Source organism: Cannabis sativa, chromosome 1 (assembly GCF_029168945.1).
Source record: "Cannabis sativa cultivar Pink pepper isolate KNU-18-1 chromosome 1, ASM2916894v1, whole genome shotgun sequence".
Taxonomy (NCBI): Eukaryota; Viridiplantae; Streptophyta; class Magnoliopsida; order Rosales; family Cannabaceae; genus Cannabis; species Cannabis sativa.
Window position 1 is genome coordinate 37,172,456 of NC_083601.1, and position 19,020 is coordinate 37,191,475.

Here is a 19,020-nt window from a genome sequence, read left to right on the forward strand (position 1 = left end):
ATTGGAATACAAAGTATAACAACTAAAAACAATAGTGGAACAACTAAAAAATAACATTAAAATAATAGTGAATACTTAACACAGCATAGTATAAAACTTACACAGTATTTTTTTAAAAAAAAAATCTGTCCCCAGTACAAAAAATAAAAATGTTAAAAATTTCAGTGGTGTAAATAATCCTAAAATTTAAGATCTAATATTACATGTGGTCCAATAATAAACATTAAACACACCGTGATCACCACAAAATTATCACACGCTATATATACGGAAATATCAATAACAAATACTTGTTAACATTCCAGCAAATACTATATAAGGGTATTATATTCATACACAATATAAGGAAAATATCAATGAAAAATACTTGTTAGTAATTTTTTTTTTGTCATTCTCTACTCTAAAATAAATAAAATAACTATTTACATCTTCTGGTGTGAGTGCTTAATAGTTACTTTTGCCAAATGAATTTTTGTTAACCAAGTAAATTTCTGATATGCAAATTGGTTCATTGATTTATTATTAGATAGGTCGTGAAGAGATCTTTTATCCATTTATAAATACTTGTCATATTACTCACATATCATCATTCATAATAACTTGACAAATTGGAAATTCATTACAATATTACACAAAATAAAGTTCATCATGATCACACTTATAATAAAGCGTGTGTAGTTTTTATTCTCCAAAAGCAATAACAACTTATAAATATATATTGAAAATGGCCCATAAATAAACATAGGGTGGTGTAGTGTTAATTATTATAATATTTAGAAAGTAGAAGGTAAGAGTTGTTCCTCGAAAAAGAAATGGCCAGAAGTAGAATGATGATTTGGTAAGAGTGCCAATCTCAATGGGCCTAAAGCTCCTTTGGTAACACTCACTTCACCAGTGTTGCAAGTTATATCGGTCTTGACATAGCCAGGGTGAACACTGTTAATACAAATGTTTGGGTACTTGTTGGGCGAGATCCTCGTGTACGCGTTCATTGAAGCTTTCGATACTTTGTAAGCCGAGAGTTGTACTGGCCAATCTTTTGCTTCTAACATACCTTCTTTGAAATCTTTAAGAAACTCTCGTATAACCTCTTCGATCCCTTCTTCCGTTAGATTATTTTCTTCATCGCCTAACACTTGTTTCGCCCATTTATTCGGTATATTCTATACATTATAATATGATAATGTATATGAGACATTTATAGAGAGAGATGATAATGATACAATAATATATATATATATATATATATATATATATATATATACCTCCAATTGTCCAAGGAAAGAAGAAATGTTAACGACTCTGGGTGAGTCAGACAGTTGAAGAAGTGGAGCAAGTGCTTCAACCATTGCCTTTGTACCATAGTAGTTCGTTTTCAAGCATTCTTCAGCCTTTTCGTAGCTTTCTCCCATAATTATTTCATTCCAATTTTTTTGGGGCTACATAAATACGTACAAATGAGAAAATTAAACTTCAGGTTTTATCAAGAGATTTTTTTTTTCTTTTTCAAAAATACTTATTACTATTTTTTGAACGGTTTGTTTTTAAATAAAGTTTTTACTTATAATTAAAAATGAATATTTTTGAGTACAGAACCGTAATAATAATATATTTTTTTTGTTTCAATATTTCACTGTTTTCTTTTTTGAATTTGAGCATATGATAATAAAAACTGACCCATTTACAACCGGAAAGCTCAAATTCTCTGGAAAAAGCATCAGCATCTAGCATAACTCCGCCAATCCCTGCATTATTTATCTGTCATGACCACCAAAATATTATTTGACATGATCCTAAGTCCAACAATAAAAGAAATAAAAGGTTTTGATGACATATTTATGTATATGCTAATTAATTATTACTAGAATATCAAGCTTCCCAAAGTGGATTTTGATGAAATCTGCAAGAGAAGCAATACTAGCAGGATCAACGACATCAAGTTGATGGAATACGACATGTTGATGAGAAAGGTTAGACTCTTTCAGTAATTTCTCAACAGCTTCAACACCTCTTTTCTCATCTCTGGCAGTTAACACAACTTTTACCCCTTTTGAACTTAATTGCTTGCATATTTCATACCCAATCCCCTTGTTCCCGCCACTCACAACAGCATACCTGAACCCAAAACCTTTCAATTTTTAAATTCTTTTAAAAAATATACATACATATAATATGTTCATGTACATCATAAAATAATGATGAAAATTAAAAAAATTACATAAATGAATACCTTTCTGTGGCCAAAAATGTAGAATCCATATTAGCTAGCTAGTTAATCGTTTCCACTTTCCAACGACAATGAGTGAGTGTAGGTAGGAAATGAGTAACAAATTAGTCCATATATATAGTACTACGTACTATTAGTCTACCAAATTGGAATAAATTTACCACGTATTATTACATTATTATATTTAGGGATAGAAATATATATTTAGATAGAAATGCTAACTATCCAGTTTTATATATTTTAATGTAATGATTTTTAGGTAATTAATATCACTAATCGTGATTTAAGTAGTGTCATGCACTACCAATAGTAATACTTCATATAATTATGGATTTGGCTTGAATGATTTTTTTGATTTTTGATTTATTATTATTATTATTATTGGGGTCAAATTATGTACTACCTAACATTTGTTTAATAAGAATAAAATGTAATAATAAATAGAGCATTCCTATTAGGCACCAGTGGTACTTAGCACCTTCTCGATATGTCATGTTGCGATTGACTAGCGATACTCCCTAAAATTTATTATATTAAATTATGTGGGACCTGATACTTAGTTGAACCAATAACGATACTGACATATAAGAAGATGTTAAGTACTACTGGTGCCCTTTAGCATTTCTCTAATAAATAATAGCAGTGCACCATTTGGCTTGACATATATATGATATAATATTCCGGTCCACCTAACAATTGCATTATTTATATGCTCATGTTAATTATGAAAGCACGATACTTTTAGTTTTATTATATTAGAGGTTAATCATAACACATATTACAAAAATATATATTACATTAATAGAGCCGCTTAGAGTTTGAGGGGCTCTGTTTTGCTTTATTTTATTGAAATAAACAGGGATATTATTGGCAACAAAACTCTTTATTTTTTGAATTTTGTAATATTTAACATTTAACTTTTTCTTTAAACAAAACTTGCAAAACTCTACTTTCCTTTGCACATTTAAACAATGTCCAAATCATATACCGTAAAACCTTTATTTAAAAATATACTTTTAGAACCAAACTAATTCTATTCTAAATTAAAAGGTTATAATTATATATATATACATGAATAGAATAAAAATTTATTGTTTTCTTTTTTCATTTTATTTCTTCCAACCAAACATCACTTAATTAGTATTACAAAATACAAAGTGTATGAGTATTTGTTTTCAATATCCCAAATAAATATTAAATCACCTCAAGATCACGAAAAATAATAAATTTGATTAACTTAATCCTTCATAATACTTTAAATTATCTTGAACTAAGAATATATTGTTCAAAGTCGTAGCCCGGTTCCCACCATGAAATTATTAAATGATTTTCTTTTGGGTATCATGATATGCAAAATCCTAATTCCTAATTATTAATCTTTATAAGGAAAGATATGTTACGTAAAGAAAAAAGGGTTGAGGCAAGGGGTGTCGCACTCGTACTATAATAATAATAATATTAAGTTTTTCCCATGATCTTTTATGTGGACTTGTGGAGATATTTCAACATATAATAATAACAGTTTTAGCTACTTTAATAAGTGTAGTTGTTGAGATTTTGATTGTATTTTTCTTTCCTTATTATAAATTATAATAATTTAACAAATTTTCTTCTTTCTTTTCACTTTTTCACTTAATTACATTTACATATAACATGTCACCATAAATGTGTTATAATATATATTTCCGAATCTTGAGTATCAGTTTGAGATTGCATGCATACATGCATGAGCATATCAAAGTAATAAATTGGTTATATTATAACATATAACATGCATGTTTCAAATTATTTTGAGAAGATATTTCTTTAATGGAATAGTTGAGTTGTTACAATATCAGCAAACTTCCATTAAAGTTAATCATGATATGGTCTTATGATGTTAAATAACATATAAAAATAATATAATTATTATTAATGTAATTAATATTGTTTCATACATATTTTAATTAATAGTTAATACTAAGTATGTTTGATGTTTGGCTGAGCTGTTAGAATGAACTGCTTAATTTGTATCAATTAAATATTGTATGACATGGTGTCAAGTACTTCCAGCAGTTGTGGGGCTACTTGCTGTGGACCTCTGGTGATCATAATGGCATATATAGGCAATGTATTCGGCTGAAACTATGTTCCCATATAATGTTGAGAGAACGTACGTGCCAAACTACAACACTCTCTTCGAGACTGACTAGACAAAATTGTCATCGCATTTTTTGGATCTACATATTTTAGTTTTTTGAGGGACTCAACAAAATTATGAATATTTATAATGCTGACTTTGATGCATGTGTGAATTTATTGGTTTTTGTCAGAATTAATATAATCAACTTTCTATTTAATTTATTTGCTTATTAAGCTAAAATGGAGGCCACGAATCATGGTGCTCCTGTGGAACTCTTGTGGCTGGTTAAGTTCATGAAGAAGATGAACAAGAAGAAGCAAAAAAGAAAAATAATAATAATAATAATAAAATTATGATTTTAAAATATATTTTTTAGTTCATTATTATTTGAACTAATAAAAAATTGGCACGTGGCATTTTATTTGAGTTTAACGGATCAATTAAAGTATGACCTTAGAGATTATTACCAATTTTTGAGGTTGGCTACTAATGTGCATCACCCTTGTTAAAACTTTTATCGCAATTATTCCAAATAAAAATAACAATATTACACATATATATATAGAAAAATTAATCAAATAATAATAAAATAATCTTAACTCAATGAATATTTGCCTCTAGTTTAAAAATATATAGATTATTTTATTTTTATATTTTAAAGTAGTTTTTTTTTTTTTTTTTGCATTTTTATAAAATCCACGTAACAACCCATGTAACAATCACAACTATCAGAATAACTCAAACCGTAATAAACAAAAAAATGGTATATGAGAGAGTGATTCTCCAAAATATATATAAAATAGCTAAGGTTTAACTTAATTAATGGAAAAGGTTAATTTTGTTATTTTTTTTTTTTTATAATTTAAAATTGAGTTATTGAGTTATTACATTAGAAAGCCATTCACTTTAAATATAATTTTGTTTTGTAAATTATCATTATTTTATTTAATCACGTATTAAAAGTCCAATAGACAAAAATATTATTAATGGAAAAGCTTAATTTTGTTATTTTTTTTTATATAATTTATAATTGAGTTATTGAGTTATTACATTAGAAAGCCATTCACTTTAAATATAATTTTGTTTTGTAAATTATTATTTTTCTTTATTTAATCACATATTAATAGTCCAATAGACAAAATATTACTTTTATGAGAGAAAAGAAAATATAGAAGAAAAAAACGAATTGTTTGATATGATAGAAAAATACTCGCTCTAGAAAACTATGAAATTTCCCTTAGGAAAATATCAAAATACATTTTCTTCTCTCAATTTTCATCATTCACATCCTATATTTTCTACCCACCTCCTCTTATCTTCTACCAAACATAATGTAACTCTTTATTTTCAATAGCTAACAAACATTCTTTCAAAAAGAAAAAAAAAATAGCTAACAAACATTCTTTCAAAAAGAAAAAGAAATTAGCTAACAAAAATTGTCAACAGCGACCACTGTCGATCGTCTGCAAATGTTTTTTTCGATACATTTAAAACTATGTTTAAGAGGTAAGAAAAGTTTCATTTTGCACACGTGCAATGGCTACTTGAAGAATAAAAAAACGACCTTCGCATAAGATAAATATTTTATGACATTGTCTAAAAAAACAAAGAAATTGTACTAGTTAGTCTCACTCCCACATAAACAATGCACAGTTTGTTCGACTATGTAACAATGTGATAATAATAAGTGAGAAGGCTTATTTCTTTTCTGGGCTTCAAAATTATGGATTCAGAAGTACATAGGACCAACAAATTGCTGCCAATAAATAGCCCCAGAGAAAAAAGTACGACGTCACATACAAAAACAGTTGACACTTGAAAAAATAAATAAAAAAGATACAAGGGTAAAGTTTAATTGACTTATTTTTCATGAACAAGGGGGTTGTAAACAGGGAACCACATGTTACGTGTCACATATTCTACTGTCTCCTCCTGCAACCAAAAAACACAGATAAGAACAGAGAATATGACCGAAATGATTCAAGAAACAAGAATTTTATCTAGATTCCCAATGTGGTTAGTGCAGATTGTTTTTCAAATTATTCAACTATAAACAGTGTTAATTTTATGTTAAAAACTAATAAAAGCTTTATATAAAATCTTACTTTTGACATGTGTTTGAGCTCTCTGTACCCCACATCACCGTGTCCTTCAGCCAATCCTTCTTCAACAGCTGCTCGCACAACAGCAGCTCCAACCTCTGTCGTGATATGCCGGATACTGCACCATGGCACACATACGTACGTATATAAGACTATCTCGCAACATAGGTTAATCTAAACTTAATAAATATAAAGACAATTCCTCTCTCATTCTGTGAAAGAGAAGTTACACGAAGTGAGAAAGTGAAACAAAAATGAGAAAATCCAAACACACCCAGGATGCCTCAGACCCCATCATTACCTGTTAATAGATGGATAAAGTATGCCCTTTTGGATATCTTCATCTGTCATATAAGAGGCAAGGCTGCACAGAGAAGAGAATACCGTCTCAGCAATTTCATGGGGAAACAAAACTTTAATTCACATGTATGTACTGATACTGAACAGAATAATGAAATCTGGATTTTAAGAGTAAACATAAAATAATAGGTAAAGATTAACTATATTTTGTACACCTGCCTAGTAAAACGTATTTTAATTTTTTAACACAAAAATTAGCCATATCCCAATTCCCAAACCAGTATAGAGATACCTACCAAAGATAAAGAGCTTACTAAAAACTGTAAGGCACATATGTGTGTATCAGTTCTATCAGAGCTGTAGTACAATAGACATTGTTTGAAAAAAGATAAATAAAATGTATATGAATCTTCTTGACGACTGTTTTTTGTACACTTAGACTCAGGGCATTACAAGGGTGTTATTTTATTTTATTTTTTTCTTGAAAAAACACACCAAGTTCTATAAGACAGTCTCATAAAAGAGAAATTCATGGGATAGTATTACTAAGATCCAAATAAGGTCAGGAGGATTAACTGCAAACTAGCAATGGCGCAAAAATTTATTCCCATTGACTATTTCAGAATAATAGTTATAATGCTCATAGCAAATTAAAGGAAACAAACACGTCCTTAGCGTAACTTCTGTTTTTTTTTTCCCCTATTATCATTCCAAATAAAGCAAGCAAGAAGTCTTAATATACCATTCAGCAGCTGCCTGTAACATGCCATCTGAGATAAAATGAGCGCCAGAGAGAAGTGTTCCCAAACCAATTCTGAACAAAAGGCCACCGAAAAATGAGTTTACAACCATCAAGATATAAGCATAGTTGTCTTAAAATGATGAAATTGAAGGAAAACTAACCCAGGGAACAGGTACATGTTATTCGCTTGATTTACATATCCTATCTTTCCGTTGCCTGCAAATCAATATGCAAGTTTTTGGAATATATTATACGAGACAAGAGAATGAGAAGAGGAGATTGATAATAAAACTGAAATCGATGCTTCTAGGAAAGAAAATTACCAAGATCAACATTTTCAAAAGGACTGCCACTTGCAAAAACTATATTATCACCAGCATGCTTGAAAGCATCAGCAGCAGTACACTCAGCTGATTTGTAACACATGCATCAAAAAAAATATAAAAGGTCAACAACACCAAACTTAAGTTTCCTTGAAGAAATTCTGAACACGATAAGGATCCCAGAAGCAAACCATTCATAGTGGGGTTTGACATAGCAAAAATGGCAGGTTTACTTGAATCTGAATCGCGCATTGCCTTAAGCACCTGATAAAAGCTCAAACCATTATGAAAATGCATGCAATTGTCAAAGAGGAAACGGATACCGAGCATAATTTTCCTTTGACAACATATTTTAGGCGCAATAGCCTCGAATAAAATTAATTTCCAGAGATCAAATCTAATTATACAACAGCTTCATAGTGAGGAAAACAAAAAGAGACTGATTTATAGTCATAAAATTTAAGACGCATCAGACATCAAACATAAGCAAAAAGTAAAGAAGGCTGCAAAATTAGAGTAGACTGAACGCAGATGAAAATGAACGCACCTCCTCATTGAAAATACCACCTTTTCCAGACAAACCAAGAAGCACATGGGGCCGGATTTTTTTAACCTAAAATGCATTAAGATCGTAGTTATTTTAATATTCATTATTAAAAATGCTGTCTCGGAGTACCGATATTCATGTTCCAGAAGCAACAATAAAGAAAGCCAAAAAAATAACACTGAATCTCATCAGAGAAAACCTCAAGCAGTTCTGCAAGACTTACCACTTCAACAAGACTAGCTCCCTCCCTAAGCCCATCAATCTCTGAAGGGTCTTTAGCAAATGGTGCAGCTGCAGGATCAAGATTATTCCTCTGTTTAGTTACAAGACCCTGCATGAAATAATAATGAGATGTACTATCATATTAGTAGCTAAGAAAATCTTCGAGAAATTCTGTGACAGACGTCCAGACAATTATAATTCACAAAATTAAGCTATATTACATCGTTATTGGAATTATCAATCCGTTAACTACTCAACACAAATATGCAAGTTCGTTATAATTTTAGACATGTGCATGAAGTTAGGAGAAAACTACAAATTTATTTCTACAAAAATGACTACTTAAGCAGGCAGAAATAGTAAAACCTTACATCTTTGTCGAGCAAAAAGAATAGTTTGTTAGCAGTTGTTTCATCGTTCCCTGTCATTCTTGCTGCAGCCTGTATGGCCGTGTTAAGAACACCAAGCCCTGCACTGATAAACAAAATAAACAAGAGGTGAGACAAAGTTGAAAAATGGACGCACATGCAATAGACCAAAACATAACACTAGATTAAGTTGCTAAATTTGAATACCTCCCAGCTCCGACTACAACTATCTTCTGTTTCACAAAGTCAGATAATGGTCGACCTTGAGCTCTTACAGTACCCAATAGTCCCGCGAGTGCCACTCCTGCAGTTCCCTATAAGTGAAGAATATAGAACTGTTGAGTAACACATAAATTATCCAGAACAGTCTATTTGACTCTACTTAGTTTTATTGAAGATATAAGATGATAGCCAGGAATTTACTTACTTGTATGTCATCGTTGAACATACAAAACTTTTTACGGTAGCGGTGCAGCGTTTCAAAAGCCCACTTCATTTGAAAGTCCTCGAACTGATAAATGAACAAACATCAGGTCAACAGAGCAAACACAAACAGAACTTAAAAATGAAAGTCATTCTTCTAAGAGAATTAAACCTGCACAATGGCCTTCGGCCAACGTGTGAAAACAGCTTCCATGAACTCATCAACAATTGATAGATACTCTTCTCCTTCCAACCTAGGTTGTCGAAGTCCTAAATCTATCAAATGAAATCATGTGAGTATACATCCTCATAAATCTTTTCAGAAAGCAAGAACATATGTGTACCAAAAGATATCAATAATTAATTGATTTTAATTTTCTTTATATTACAGAAAATCTTGGGAGCACATCATTACAGCAAAAAGGGAAGTAAAAGAAAATCCAAAATGTAAAAGGACATTCAATACAAAGACCAATGAAACTTAAACTCCTTTGAGCATGTATGAAAAGTCATGATAAGAAGAAACATGACACAAGCAGCCACAATTATATAGGAGAATAAAACCCGAGAAAAAAATAAGATTCACACAAAAGTAAAGATTACTTACAAAGACGATCTTCAAGTAACTTCTGATTGTTAGTTCCGACATCTAGCATAACAGGGAGTACCTGCCACACACACACACACAACAGAAAAAAAAATAAAGAAAAGGAAAAGGGAATAGCTGCATCACTACGATGTCCAAGAAATTATGTGAAAGGAACACTAGTCAGAATTATATACTCCATTTCATAAAACAGTGAACTAATTCACCAAGCAGTCATGTGTATTACGACAAACACTTATAGAAAACAAACACATAAACTGGAGAAAATGAAGCAGCTCAAACACAATGCAGCACATACTCTCTGTGGGTTGAAACCGGCTGCAGCAACATACATATCAAGTTTCCCGATAGGTATTCCAATCCCCTGAACACCAAGGTCACCCAGGCCAAGGATACGGCTACCATCAGTCAGGACTATCATGTCTACCTGCAAGATAATGAGCAAACAGAATAAACTATTTCAAAAAGATAGGTAGTGATATACAGGAAACAGTGGCTATTCAAGATTTCTTTTAGAGGAAGAGGAAACGAAGCTAGCATATGATCACTGTACCTCCTGAGCTGGCCAATTATAGATCATTGACATCATCTCCCCTTTGTCCTTCGCACTGAAGTACATTCCACGTGGTCTTCTAAATAACCCTGAGTAATTTTGACATACTAATCCTACAGTGGGAGTGTATATAATCGGAGCAAAATCTTTGATGTTGTCGATAAGGACCTGAAGAGAGAAAGGCACCAGCATCCCATTGAATAAAATAAAAGTCATGTAAAGTCTTTAACATCTGAAAATGGGATTTTGTAACTTACTCGGTAATATAAAGTCTCATTTCTGTCATGCAGTCTATTTAAGATCCTCCATTTAGACAAGGAAACAACACTGTTCTTTTGGCCCTGAGTATTTTTCTCCAGCGACCGATACGACTCCACTGACAATTAAACAATCATCCAAAGGTATTAGATAGAAAATCCACCACACGATTATTGGACAAAGTCTCATCAGAGGCTAATAGTCGTGAACAAGCAAAACAAGTTTTTATAAAAAGCAAGTATCGGGTCATTTTTGAACTCCCAGCAGACACATCTTGATAAGCTTTTACGGTTTTTTAACAGTCTAATTCAATCTTGTAATTCTGAGATACGAGCACTGCATATGAGTAACATTGGATATGTGCAAAGATCAGATGAAGGAAAAAAAAAAGAGTCAGTGACACATTTGATTTCTCTTAATAGTTCCCTAATCAGCTTTAAGCCTTAAATTCACAATCTTTTCTATCTGCTAATTGACTTTTATTGGGAACTGCTCTGCTGGTCCTAAAGAATATTCTGTTTCCATTTGTTGCTTCTTACGGGTAAATCAATTTATCTTGCGAAACTCATAAATGGTGGAAATAGAGTACCAAGCAAAGAACACCAACTCTGCAACTACTAATAGGGATGTTTAATGCCTTTTGTAAAAGGAATTTCTAGAGAGATGTTCTACAAGAAGTATTATTATTTAAAACGGTATTGTTTTGAAGTACTACCAGAACTGATGACATCGTCATTCTCTTAAAAATATGTTGATGCTAAACCTTCAGATATAATTTTTTTTTTTTTTGGTAGAACAACCTTCAGATATAATGAAAAGGGTAAAGTACAGCCAAAAATGATGACATCATTTAACTGTTTAAAATTGCTGACACTAAACCTTGTCACAACAACTCAACGAGTGAAGCCTACATGAATAAACAACAAAACATAACGGTAACCAGTTCTCACATCACATGCCATAAGTTGGTTATTTTTTAAGTAAATATTATTTACGGTAGCATTTTAAAAATAAATATTTAAGCATGCACAATTGATCAATTAGTTAGAACAATCAAACCCCTAGAAGTTCAAATTAAAGAGCATGGTTATAGGTTATAGGCAAAGTCTAGTAAGGAGAGGAGGTCTCAAGTTCCCCCTCCCAATGTAAAAGAAAAAACACAAGTGAAAAAGGTAATGCAAGAAGTAGTTTTCTTGTTACAAAGGGATTGATACGTAGAATATTTCTCACACAATATGTAAACCATACAACATAAGAAGAACAGATGCTATGTACTTACTGAAACGAGCATATTGTTGCTCGAACGATATGACACGAGGTGGAAGAAGTCCTCGAAGCCCTAGCCGATCTCTCTCAGTATAAGGAAACCCAGTATCCTGCTCTTGGAAACGAAAGCAAAAATCCCAAGACATTAGTTAAAAATCTTACTTTGATTCCATCAAGTACTTATACGACATTCTCTACTTAATGAAACATCAATTACTTCAAAATTTGAAAATAAAAGAAGAAAAAGAAAATTGTATATCTGTGTACAGTACATTTGGACTTTTTCATCTGATTAGAGAATTTGAAGACATTTATTGATTAATCGGATACATCTTGCTTAAGAAAACACAGAATGAAGACTCTTTCATGAATGGGAGAGAGATCCTTTCATCTTACCAAAACTCAAATCAACCATACATACACACACGCACAGAAAAACTATAAATTACGAAAACAAACAGAGCGAACATAATAACGAAGAAGAATAAAATAAGAACCTTGTTGAACCAGGGATCATGGAGAATATCAGCACCACGCTTATGGACAATACAGGGACCAGGAATCGCAGTCGATAAACGCCTCGATCGGCGAAGACTAGACGCGGCGAATCGAGCTGCCTTCCACATTATCTCCCTCTGACACTTCCCGAAAAAAATCAAATCTGGAATATAAGAAGTTCAAAAACTCCAAAACGCGTACTCAGGGAAGAAGCTACAAATCCATTTTCTCAGTCTCTGATAGCCATGGAATTATTCAGATATCAGATGTCAACAACCACAATTGACTTCCAATCAATATAGTTTTGGGGTCAATTTATAGTGAAGTGACAGAATTTTCGCTATTATTTTTAATTTTACGAATAATTTAATGGCATATTTAAAGTATATATTATTATTGGTTATTTTGGTAATGTGTTATGTGTACCATACAATGCACTGAACTGCAGTGTTGTCTGGAGAAGAATATGGAGGTAGTTGAAGCTACTGGTAGAGTTGGGACTCAAAGTACAGTTGCCCGGGATTTTAGGTCAGTCAAATAACGACGACGGACGGTGATGGATGAAGAAAGGTAACTGCCCGGACAAATATTGGGCAGCCAAGGGTTTGTTCTGATTGGAGGTGAATTGCACGAACCGTAGGTTGGCACTTGGAGGTCTTTTAATGGAAAAGTGGCGGATTGGAGACTTTAAAGAATATGGTGGGTTATGGACCACCGATATATGGTGATCAACGCCACGTGGATGAGTTTTGTTGGTTCAAAATATTTGTAACCAGATCTGAGTCCATTTAGATGGTTCAGGGAATGAACTTTGAATTAATGTTATTGCAATCATTTGATCTGGAATTTGATTGGATGAGAATGCTGTCACAATGTGGGAGTAGGAAAGTGATCCAATGTGTTTGCCAACATTTGATTGTAAAGATATTTTTTAAGTTTTCAACTTGCTCATTACATAATCAAATAAGAATTCAAGTGGATTAGTTTTTGTTAGTTAATGCCTTATTGATTAAAAATTGTCAAAATCACATTGAATTGATACTACAAAAGTTGTCTTTTCTTTTGAACTTTAGAATTATTTAGTTCAGAGTGATAAATTTTCTAATTTTGTTTGAACTACATTGAAATGAGATGGAATGGAAAAAAAAATTATTTTATTCTTTTGTTTTGTTATATTTTAGTAATGAAATCTCTTTTTTTTAATATTTTGGTGGAATTATATTGAAATAGAATGCAAGATGAGAAAAAATTTAATAACTAATTTGTTGTATACATTTTTAATTTAATTTTATTCAACTTTTATTCATATTTTTATTCTTATTTTTTCTTTTTTCTATATTTTTATCTCTCCTAATTAAACGCCACCTAATAGAGTTTATTGCATAATAAGCTGCTATTGCAATATTAAAAATAAATTAATTTCAAAAAATTCATTAAAAAAAGTTTGAAATAGAGAAATCAAAAAACAAAAGTGATTGGTGCTTGTGAAACCCACCAAACAAAGGTCATCCTGTGAATTTTAATGGTGTTTGGTTGAAGATAATAGAATAGAATGAAAATAAAATAATTTTTATTTCATTTATTTGTTTCGTTACACTTTAAATGTTATTCCAATGTAATTACTTTTCATCATTTGGTAGAATAACTATTCCAAATTAAAAATGAAGGAAAGGTATTTCAATACAAGATGAGAACAAAATTAAATAATTGTTTTATCAAAATTTTTTAAACATCTTAAATTTCATTCCTATTTCTATTTCTTTTCTTATTTTTATTTCTATCTTTTCATTCCTTCTAACGCTAAATATATTTGTCCAAATCTAATCAAATAATTTTACATTACTCACAGAATGCTGTTGATTTTATTCTGAAAATGAAACGAGCATAATACGCTTACAGTTAGACCACATTCGACGTTACGTCTAATTCTTTGATTTAGCATATACAAGTATCAATAAGAAAAAGAGCAAAACACAAATTCTATGGATAACAATTTCCCGAAAATGCTGATATATAATTCACTAATCAAAAGTAGATTAAAGCAATAACAGATGACTTTGCCGTTGATTTTCAAATGCTGCAATCGCAATTATCCTGAACGAGCCAATTCCAATTGGATGGACAGGTACCATCTATAAAGAATCAACGTGTGCAGCCCATAAATTTATACTACTAAATATTTTATTCATTCTTTTTTATTATTATTATTCTTTACAAAATAAGAGAGTAATTTAACCAGAAAATCTACCGATTTCAGTAATAAAATAATTATATGCGAGAATAGTGAGTCTAAAAGTGGTATACATGAACGGAATTTGATTCCACTTGTAGTGTGATGCAAGGCACCTGAGCTGTGCCTGCAATTTGGAACGAAGTCTTTAGATTATCCTCATTCCTCACCACTGCGGCAAATTAAAGCCATTCTTTCCTCTATTTGCTTTTCTTTTTTTAACCAAACAAGTTGGAAATTGTAAACAAAAAAAAGTTTGACGCCTTTTACTTTTTATTACAGAAAGGCATATCATATTGAAAGGCTATACATAAACTTGATAGCAATAGCATCCATGTCACTGTTATTAAATCAATACCTTAAGAAGCTAAAATCACAAGATTAGACATTTTCTTTTATTAATGAAAAGCAAGCAAAAAGACTTGGCGACTTATTTGTCACTGAGTGTAAGATGAGATACAACTCAATCCTTGAGTTTTAGTGTCAACACTTCCAAAACATGGGAACAGCAAAAGTCCTAAATAGCTGTTCAAAGTATTCACTGCAAATAACAAATTCAAGGAATATGCTTTCCCGTAAAGCAAGACTAATGTATACCCAACCTCCACTAGGTCTTTTGCTTATGGGCCTTTAACGGACTCGTAGTCTTTTGTACCGAAGTTCTTGCACCAGAGCTGTGAAGGAATAGGGCGGACGGGAGGATGTGGCCGTTGCTGAAATAAAAAATAGAGTTGTCTCAGTACTAGTTATTATCAGCTCATTATAAAGTCAAAGAAAAGATTGCATGTAGGCATAGAAATTGCAAAAGATTCCCAGCTACACACACAAATATAATTAAAATTGATTGTTCATACTCAATTCTCTCATATAGACAGGCAACGTTGACTACTTTGATGCAAAAACTAGTCATTAACAATTAAAGACGGCCTCAATTCTCAATCCTTCAACTTAAAAAATAAATTAATTGACGAGACTGGAATTACACAAGAGAGTAAATATTTTAAGTCAGTAAAAACAATAAGATTAATTCTCAGTCTAGCCTGGTACATCTATACAACAACGAGCGTAGACAAGGGTAAGAGTTGATAATCAACACAGATAGAAAAAGTTGGACACATTATCTAGAGCTCAGAAATGCCAAACTTGGCAATTGGCATTAACACTTTGAAGTATGCTGCTGTATAATATATCTGTCATTACTGTGAAACACCTATTAAAGCCAAAACTCATTCAGCTTTCAGACATTTCGATTCCAAAGACCAATTCAAACAATCAAATTGGGACAAGCACGGATTCAGGTTTCAACCACAAAAAATGATTTTTCTATCAAAAACAATAAACTACCCTAAAAGATAATTCTAATTAAAAAAAAGACAGATCCATCACACTAAATCACCGGTAGAGAAAATTCAAATCAAGTGTATAATTATTCAATAATACAAATGTCAAAGGAAAGCACTGTCGATATTGTAAGATCAATTTCTCTCTAGAAAAAAAAAAGACTATTATAGTTGGAAACTGAAAAAATTAGAATATTCCACATACCATAACACAGGTCATCAAACATTACCCTAAGAGAAATGAAGGCATCACACAGTCTCCGCTTTCTATACTCTGCCAAACTATTAGACTAGGATTCTAAACTTTCAGAATTCAAGGAGTCCTTTTCACTCTAGACTCTCTTGGTTACCAGTATAGTGAGAGTATCTTAAAGTAGTGTATGACTGTGTTTCTCTTTTACTTACTTTTACTATTATTTTTGTTTATTTCGAAGTAAAACCATATTCCGCCTGAAGGCTTCTGGCTTATGCCTCTCCTCACTTTAGCAAGACACCCTTCAAATCCCAACTAAGTTTTTACGAACATTGTCTAGAACGGAAATCACATCAGCTTAATCACAATCTTCCAAACAATATGATTGAAAATAAATAAAGGCCTAGAATCCTTGAAATGCAGGAAAATCAAGCAAATTGCTAGCTATATCCCCGTAAAAGAGTGAACCACATAATCTTACCTTGTTTCATCAAAAAAAAAACATAACTTTACCTTGTGCGAGAAAACCATGATCCTCAACACCAAATCCATCTATAAGCATCTTGTGTTATACTTGAACAAGGAAAACCAATTTAACAGTACCATATAGCAAAAATGAAAAATGAAGATTTCATAACGAGAAAACTCAAACATTAATACCAGTTCATTGCTTGATTAGATCCTACTTAGAGGACTTAAAGAGACTAGCTGAATAAAGACAGTGAGGAGTAGTAACTCCACCATCAGTTCTCAAAGCATATGTCAACTTAACCAAAATAATTTTTTTTAGCTCGTTCAAACGATTTTCTAATCTACCAGTTGAGTGTCAAGAACTCAGAATTCACCAAAGAACATATAAAATTCACTTCAGAAATAAACTCCCAATCCATCTTACACCAAAATCAATGACAACAAGTATATACTGTAGATACTTAGAATCCTATAATAAAGTCACACAGGCTAATCCCGTTATCGGAAGGAACTGATTGCTGATAAAACCATAGTAAAATGCACAAAAGTATTAATAGAATAAGAATGATAAAAGTTCCAAGGAGCAGAATCGCATTGCCTCGTTTCTAAGTTTTTCAGATCCTAACAGCACTAAAAAAAATTCCTATAAACCTAACAACACTAATTTATTTCACTTAATTAAGAAATTCGGCAAAAACAAAAAATGTAGAAAAAAGTAACGAATGTAAGTGGATATAGAGGAGACCTCAAGCTCGGCGGATTTCATGGCGATCGGAATGCAGACGAGAAAAATGCCGGCCATGGCAATGGCGGTGTTACGCTTCCAATGTACGGGTCTACAGTTGGGACCTCCGCTCATGCTCCAGACCTTGTGCCTAAAGTCAGTGGCGTGGCCATGGGCACCTTCTCCATGTCCATGTTCAGCTCCTCCCATCTTGATCACTACCTTAAAAATAAATGGATCAGAACATCAACTGCCAAACAACCAAAACCCTAATTTGAATTATTTCCCCCATTGAAAACCAAATTACATAGACAAATTACAGAATTGAAATACACTTAATTGAATGAGTGAAGTAATAATAGTGGCAGCGGTATCAGTTTCGAGTTGGTACCTGAGGCTGAGGAAAATGTGCAATTGGAGACGAATTATCGAGCTATTCTCTTGGCTTTTCTCATCTATCCCGGCAAGGCAACTGAGTATTTGTTCGTGAAATAGCGTAAATTGAAGGACTGTTATGTCTTTTCACCAACGCTTAGTGTTAGTGGGCTTTTTCCTTTTTTTTTTTAGAAGAAAACTTAAAAAAATATTGAAATTTAACTTTTTACAAAAATATTGTCACACATAAATCTTTTCAAAAATACTATATTTTTATAAAATAATAGAGGAACACAAAATAAAACAACTAAAAACAACAGTAGAACAACTAAAAAACAATAATAGAATAATAATAAAAAATTAACACAGTACATAGGATAAAACTTACACAGTATTTTTGAAAAAGCTACAATATTTTTGAAAAAAATTCCACCCCACAGTATAAAAGTAAAAAAGTTAGAAATTTAAGTACGTGGTGTAATTATTCCTTAGAAAATGTGTTAGTGGGCCTAAGGTGATATGACCTAGTTTCTCAAGTCTACAAAACTTACGGATCCAAATTCCAAAAGGGGTAATTTAAAAAATGTCTCTTTTATTAATCAATTAATCAAATTTACCTCTAATTTTATATTTATTTGAAACATACCTCTTTTTATATGTATTGTACCCAAAATACCCTGACATAAGAGAATCACATGGAGAGTATCTTGAAGTGACAGGGGCAAAATTGGTATAATGTTTAAAAAAAGAGGTAAAAATGATAGAATTTAAAAAAGAGGGTAAAAATAAAAGAGGACAATATAAAAAAAGTATAGAGTGTAATTTCCTCATTCGAAAATATAGTTTTTGCCTAATAATCATAATAACTTATGTTATTTTTCAGAATACTTCTTCATTTAAAAATAAATTAAACGCAAAGATCCATTTACACATGAACTAGGGGTAAAAATTCGTGTTAGTGAGTCGTATTCGTGTCGTGTTGAGGCTTAGGTATTAGAAGCAACCGCTAAATTCAAATCTGATTCATTTAGTAATCGTGTCAAAAACTAAAATCCAAACCCAACTATTTATAAACAGGTTGACCCGACCTGACCCGTTTAACCTATTTATATAAAGAATCATGCTTAAT

The 19,020-nt window shown here is 31.7% G+C and overlaps 3 protein-coding genes across 5 annotated transcripts; all 3 read right to left on the minus strand.

The window, feature by feature from the left end:
- Positions 1 to 581: 581 nt before the first annotated feature.
- On the minus strand, positions 582 to 2,514 carry LOC115704492 (short-chain dehydrogenase/reductase 2b). The gene is made up of 5 exons (XM_030631697.2): positions 2,231 to 2,514; positions 1,863 to 2,115; positions 1,678 to 1,758; positions 1,266 to 1,439; positions 582 to 1,163 (listed from the first exon to the last, which is right to left on the minus strand). Exons 1-5 carry the CDS (start codon positions 2,257 to 2,259, stop codon positions 774 to 776), a joined length of 927 nt encoding a protein of 308 aa, XP_030487557.2. The 5' UTR covers positions 2,260 to 2,514; the 3' UTR covers positions 582 to 773.
- A 3,513-nt stretch (positions 2,515 to 6,027) lies between these two features.
- LOC115706551 (NAD-dependent malic enzyme 59 kDa isoform, mitochondrial) lies at positions 6,028 to 13,184 on the minus strand. The gene is made up of 19 exons (XM_030634239.2): positions 12,558 to 13,184; positions 12,074 to 12,170; positions 10,794 to 10,912; positions 10,537 to 10,704; positions 10,282 to 10,410; positions 9,984 to 10,044; positions 9,549 to 9,652; positions 9,381 to 9,464; positions 9,161 to 9,267; positions 8,957 to 9,059; positions 8,587 to 8,694; positions 8,364 to 8,429; positions 8,008 to 8,080; positions 7,817 to 7,903; positions 7,655 to 7,709; positions 7,494 to 7,565; positions 6,753 to 6,815; positions 6,455 to 6,569; positions 6,028 to 6,281 (listed from the first exon to the last, which is right to left on the minus strand). The coding sequence occupies exons 1-19, from the start codon at positions 12,684 to 12,686 to the stop codon at positions 6,210 to 6,212; spliced, it is 1,812 nt and encodes a 603-aa protein (XP_030490099.1). The 5' UTR covers positions 12,687 to 13,184; the 3' UTR covers positions 6,028 to 6,209.
- Positions 13,185 to 15,153: 1,969 nt separating this feature from the next.
- On the minus strand, positions 15,154 to 18,058 carry LOC115707120 (uncharacterized). 3 transcript variants are annotated; one of them, XM_030634976.2, is made up of 3 exons: positions 17,908 to 18,058; positions 17,538 to 17,734; positions 15,154 to 15,501 (listed from the first exon to the last, which is right to left on the minus strand). In XM_030634976.2, the coding sequence occupies exons 2-3, from the start codon at positions 17,724 to 17,726 to the stop codon at positions 15,409 to 15,411; spliced, it is 282 nt and encodes a 93-aa protein (XP_030490836.1). In that variant the 5' UTR covers positions 17,727 to 17,734; positions 17,908 to 18,058; the 3' UTR covers positions 15,154 to 15,408. The 3 variants fall into 3 exon arrangements, with proteins under 3 accessions (XP_030490836.1, XP_030490837.1, XP_030490838.1); XM_030634977.2 differs by having other exon boundaries at positions 17,538 to 17,738; positions 17,908 to 18,053; XM_030634978.2 differs by having other exon boundaries at positions 17,538 to 17,766; positions 17,908 to 18,029.
- Positions 18,059 to 19,020: the final 962 nt, after the last annotated feature.

Excerpts from the sequence above, each read along its gene's own strand:
- LOC115704492 (XM_030631697.2), bottom strand. The coding sequence starts at position 2,259 with ATGGATTCTACATTTTTGGCCACAGAAAG. Across the intron at positions 1,440-1,677 it reads AGCTTTCCGGTTGTAAATGG|CCCCAAAAAAATTGGAATGA; the intron begins GTCAGTTTTTAT and ends GTATTTATGTAG. Across the intron at positions 1,164-1,265 it reads CTTTCCTTGGACAATTGGAG|AATATACCGAATAAATGGGC; the intron begins GTATATATATAT and ends TATAATGTATAG.
- LOC115706551 (XM_030634239.2), bottom strand. The coding sequence starts at position 12,686 with ATGTGGAAGGCAGCTCGATTCGCCGCGTCTAGTCTTCGCCGATCGAGG. Across the intron at positions 9,653-9,983 it reads GTTACTTGAAGATCGTCTTT|ATTTAGGACTTCGACAACCT; the intron begins GTAAGTAATCTT and ends TTCATTTGATAG. Across the intron at positions 6,570-6,752 it reads CTTTATCCATCTATTAACAG|TATCCGGCATATCACGACAG; the intron begins GTAATGATGGGG and ends GCCATGGTGCAG.
- LOC115707120 (XM_030634976.2), bottom strand. The coding sequence starts at position 17,726 with ATGGGAGGAGCTGAACATGGACATGGAGAAGGTGCCCATGGCCACGCC. Across the intron at positions 15,502-17,537 it reads TGAAATCCGCCGAGCTTGAG|CAACGGCCACATCCTCCCGT; the intron begins GTCTCCTCTATA and ends TTTTTATTTCAG.